The 3,582-nt window shown below is 39.0% G+C and overlaps 1 protein-coding gene across 1 annotated transcript; it reads right to left on the reverse strand.

The window, feature by feature from the left end:
- Window positions 1-374: 374 nt before the first annotated feature.
- Window positions 375-1,395, reverse strand: CH25H (cholesterol 25-hydroxylase). The gene has a single exon (XM_010156224.1). The coding sequence runs from the start codon at window positions 1,393-1,395 to the stop codon at window positions 568-570; it is 828 nt and encodes a 275-aa protein (XP_010154526.1). The 3' UTR covers window positions 375-567.
- Window positions 1,396-3,582: the final 2,187 nt, after the last annotated feature.

A 3,582-nucleotide genomic window follows, 5' to 3' on the forward strand; every position in this document is an offset into this window, starting at 1 on the left:
ATGTAATTTTAAAAGAATTACCATATTTATTTTCTATTAAAAACAGACAGTACATCAAGGTTCAAAATATAAATATAAAAATTATTGTACAGTTAACCAACTAGCTTTGTTTGGCAGCAATATTTTACAACATCATTGTGCAATAATACCCTCTGGCATATTAACTCCACAGAATCCACAATGTGTACCTTTCCTGTTTAGATCATAAATCATCCTACAACAGCAAGATAATTGTTCTGGCATATGTAGAAAACATCACACAGTAATACAATATATGCTTTATGAAAGCTGGAAAGAAGGAAAGAAGAGAGAATGTCTCTTAGTGCTTCCCTTACACCTTTGACTCAAACAAATTTAAGCAACAGAGATTTACCCTCCCCTTTGCAGTCATTTAACATAAACAGTTCCAAGTATACATACAAAACCACATATATTAAGAGGATCTCTTATAAATAGCTACTGGTTTTATAGATAGCTTCAAATATACAATCTTCTGTATGTTTTTGAAATACGAAAGTCCCAGTTCAGTCTATAAAAAAATAAGAGTTCATCCACAGGTAAATATCCTTAATTAGAATGTGACTCTGTGAATGTCCCGAAGAGTTTGTCCCAGTGGGTGAAGTAAGGAGCGTAGTTTGATTTAAATTTCAGATGATGGAGATCATGATGCGGTGCTCCTCCGTACAAACCAAAAGGCACAAGTCGGTGAGTTGACCATGGAAGGTCATATCCTGAATGGTCCTCCACTGACAACCAAATGTTTACAAGGAAGAAAACCATTTCTGTCAAAGGATGGCATCCGAGGAGCACTGGGTTAATAGCAGCAAAAAATCCCAGTGAGAGTAATTCCCATACACTGGAATACTGTGTAGTAAGAGCAAACGTTGACACGTGTTTGTGATGCACCTTGTGGAAGGTCTTGTAGAGCCAGGGCACCTTGTGATGAAGCAAATGCCACAGGAAATACTCAAAATCAAACAGAAGCAGGCAAACTCCTACTTCCAGCAGGACCTCAGGCAGCTCTGGAGCTATCACTGGTAGATTCATTGGTCTCCAGTACCAGTGGAGAAAGGTCACCGGGAAGATCAAAACAACATGGTGATAGACGCTTTGAATAATGCAAGGCACCATCATTCCAAGAGTTGGAAAGGTCTGCGGCTGGATTTTGTATTTTCTCAAGTTTGGTAGTCTAGTGCTTAAAAAGTCCAGCACAATATATGGAAGACAGAAAGCTATGTATGCTGTAAAAGAAAACAGCACTGGAAAAAATGGTGAGTTGATCAGTGGCTCTTTGGCTGTGATGGAGTCCCAGAGAGACTGCAGGCACAACCTGTCCTGCTGTCCATCCATCGCATGGCTGAGCAGCAGCACCCTGGCTGGCAGGCTGCAGTTCATGCTGGTTGCAGTCTGAGAGGTCTGTAAATCCTGCAAGCCTTTATCTAGCCTGCTCAAGGGAAAACTCCGCCCATCAGAAATCCTCCTTAGTAATGCGTAGCTTTAAAGAGGAAGTTCCCTTTCCTGTTTTAATAGAAGTGGTATAATACATTACAATCTCAGAATGGAATTAGCTGGCCAGGGTAATCACTCGTGCTCTACAAGAAACTTGCATGAGAGGAAAAATAAGCAGAAATGTAAAACTCTAATACTGGAATTCAGAGAAAGAGCGTAGGAACATTTTCCACTCCACTTAGTGTGCACACTTGAAAACATGCTGTCTCTCACTAATTTTAAATTGTGTCATTCTTTGCTATCCTTTTGCCTTTATAGGTAAGGAAATACAAGCTAACATTGATTTTTTTTATGTGACTGCTCCATAAGATGAACATGTACCTTAACTGCAGGTCTAACCTGTGGATGTTTTGTGGGTAATGGATGTGTGCAAACACACATTTTCTTTATGATCCCTTGGGTATACAGGCTAAGTCAAAACCATAAGGAGACCTACGCTATGCTTCCAGTCTGAACGTGGGGGCTGTGACTTATCCCCATCTACTTTTGAGGTCATGTTCTCCTTTATGCTCCTGTATCTACTCGACATGGCAAAATCCACCTGACTTGCCTAGATGCAAAAATGGGCTAACAACTTTTGAAGAACAAAATATCCCCCAGTTGCTGGGAAGAATACAAGGTAAAATATCATTATGCTTCCAAACAGATACTTAATGACAAGCATTGCATTATTACAATATTCACTCCACATCTCAATAGCTCTTTGAGCAACATGATATGGAAATCAACCTTTACACAAGTATCAAACTATCTTATGTAATGAAAAGCTCCACTGGTTAGACCTATGCCCTTTAAAGGATCTTTCATTGACCATAGGTAAGCACTCAGCACACACAATCTAGCAGTCTTGACTCCCAACATTTCTAATTTGCTAGAAGTATTTCAGGGGTAAATGATGGAAGCTTTGATTTAACCACTAAGACATCACTTCTTTTGTGCTTTTTGAAAAAGACAAAGCTTTGAACATATAGGGAAACAGAGCTTGCCATCAGCTTCCTATGAACTCACCTCCTTTGTAGGTACAGCATTTATTCTAATACTGGAAATGAGCTCAACTTCCTGGATGACTTTATTAGCTTGTTCAGACGATTTTAGTTCTTTGCTATTCAGAGAAGAAAACTGATGGGGGGAAATGGGAGACAGAATTTCCTTGCTTCTCAATGATTAAGAATAATTAATTAGCAGTTACCTTTTCTGAACTATTCATGGACTTCTAACACTTAAGTTTGCTTTCAGTCTCAACTATTTTCAAAAGATCCTGCTATAAAGGGAGTGCAGATTTTGCTCTCTCCTTGACCTTCATGGAGTTTACTGAAACAGTAACATTATCTGTGCTATTATTCAGACAATCAGTGTTGGAGACAGGTATGGTACAGCCTTCAAAGGCTCTACCGTTTGGATATACACTTTGGAAACAGATTCTGATTCTCTGTTGTTGTGAGACTGTTCTCTTGAACTCAACTATCTCAGGCTGTTGAATGTAGTGAAACTAAAACCCAGTGAGAAACACTAATTTAATGGATGAGGTTCTATACCCAAAAGCTTAGTTTCAATCTTCTGATTGTATTTTATCCTGACCTCCATTTCACAATAAGGACATGAAAAATGCATTTGTAACTTAATCACTGTCTGAGTTTAAAAATATTCTTGAGAGAGATGCTTTCTCTTGATTTATATAGTTACAATCAGAAATTAAGCCTCCCAGATGGGGTACGTGATTCTTTATTTTATTAGAATTATGCAGGGACTATATTTATTCTAGAACGTGTTCCAAATCTGCGTAAGGGAGATGATTGACAGAAATTGCTCAGCTGCCCTAAAGACACTCCTCCAACTAATCCCTAATAGCCATACGAAGTCTCAAGCAGTTTTAGAAGCACTGCTGCCTATAAACTAAAGCTTAAAGAATAGGCACTTTGCCTGCAGGTTAGGTCATAGAAAAATATTCTTAGGTCCCTTAAGGAAAAATAATGGAATTCTGCAGTCTTATTACCAGTATATCCTGCAACATAAAGCCCAGACAAGGCACAAGGCGAGCAGAACTTACCTTGGAGCCTGGCGCAGCTCCAAGCC

The sequence above is a fragment of the Eurypyga helias genome, unplaced genomic scaffold, assembly GCF_000690775.1.
Source record: "Eurypyga helias isolate BGI_N326 unplaced genomic scaffold, ASM69077v1 scaffold19347, whole genome shotgun sequence".
Lineage (NCBI taxonomy): Eukaryota > Metazoa > Chordata > Aves > Eurypygiformes > Eurypygidae > Eurypyga > Eurypyga helias.

Coding starts and splice junctions, on each gene's coding strand:
- CH25H (XM_010156224.1), bottom strand. CDS start 1,395: ATGAACTGCAGCCTGCCAGCCAGGGTGCTGCTGCTCAGCCATGCGATG.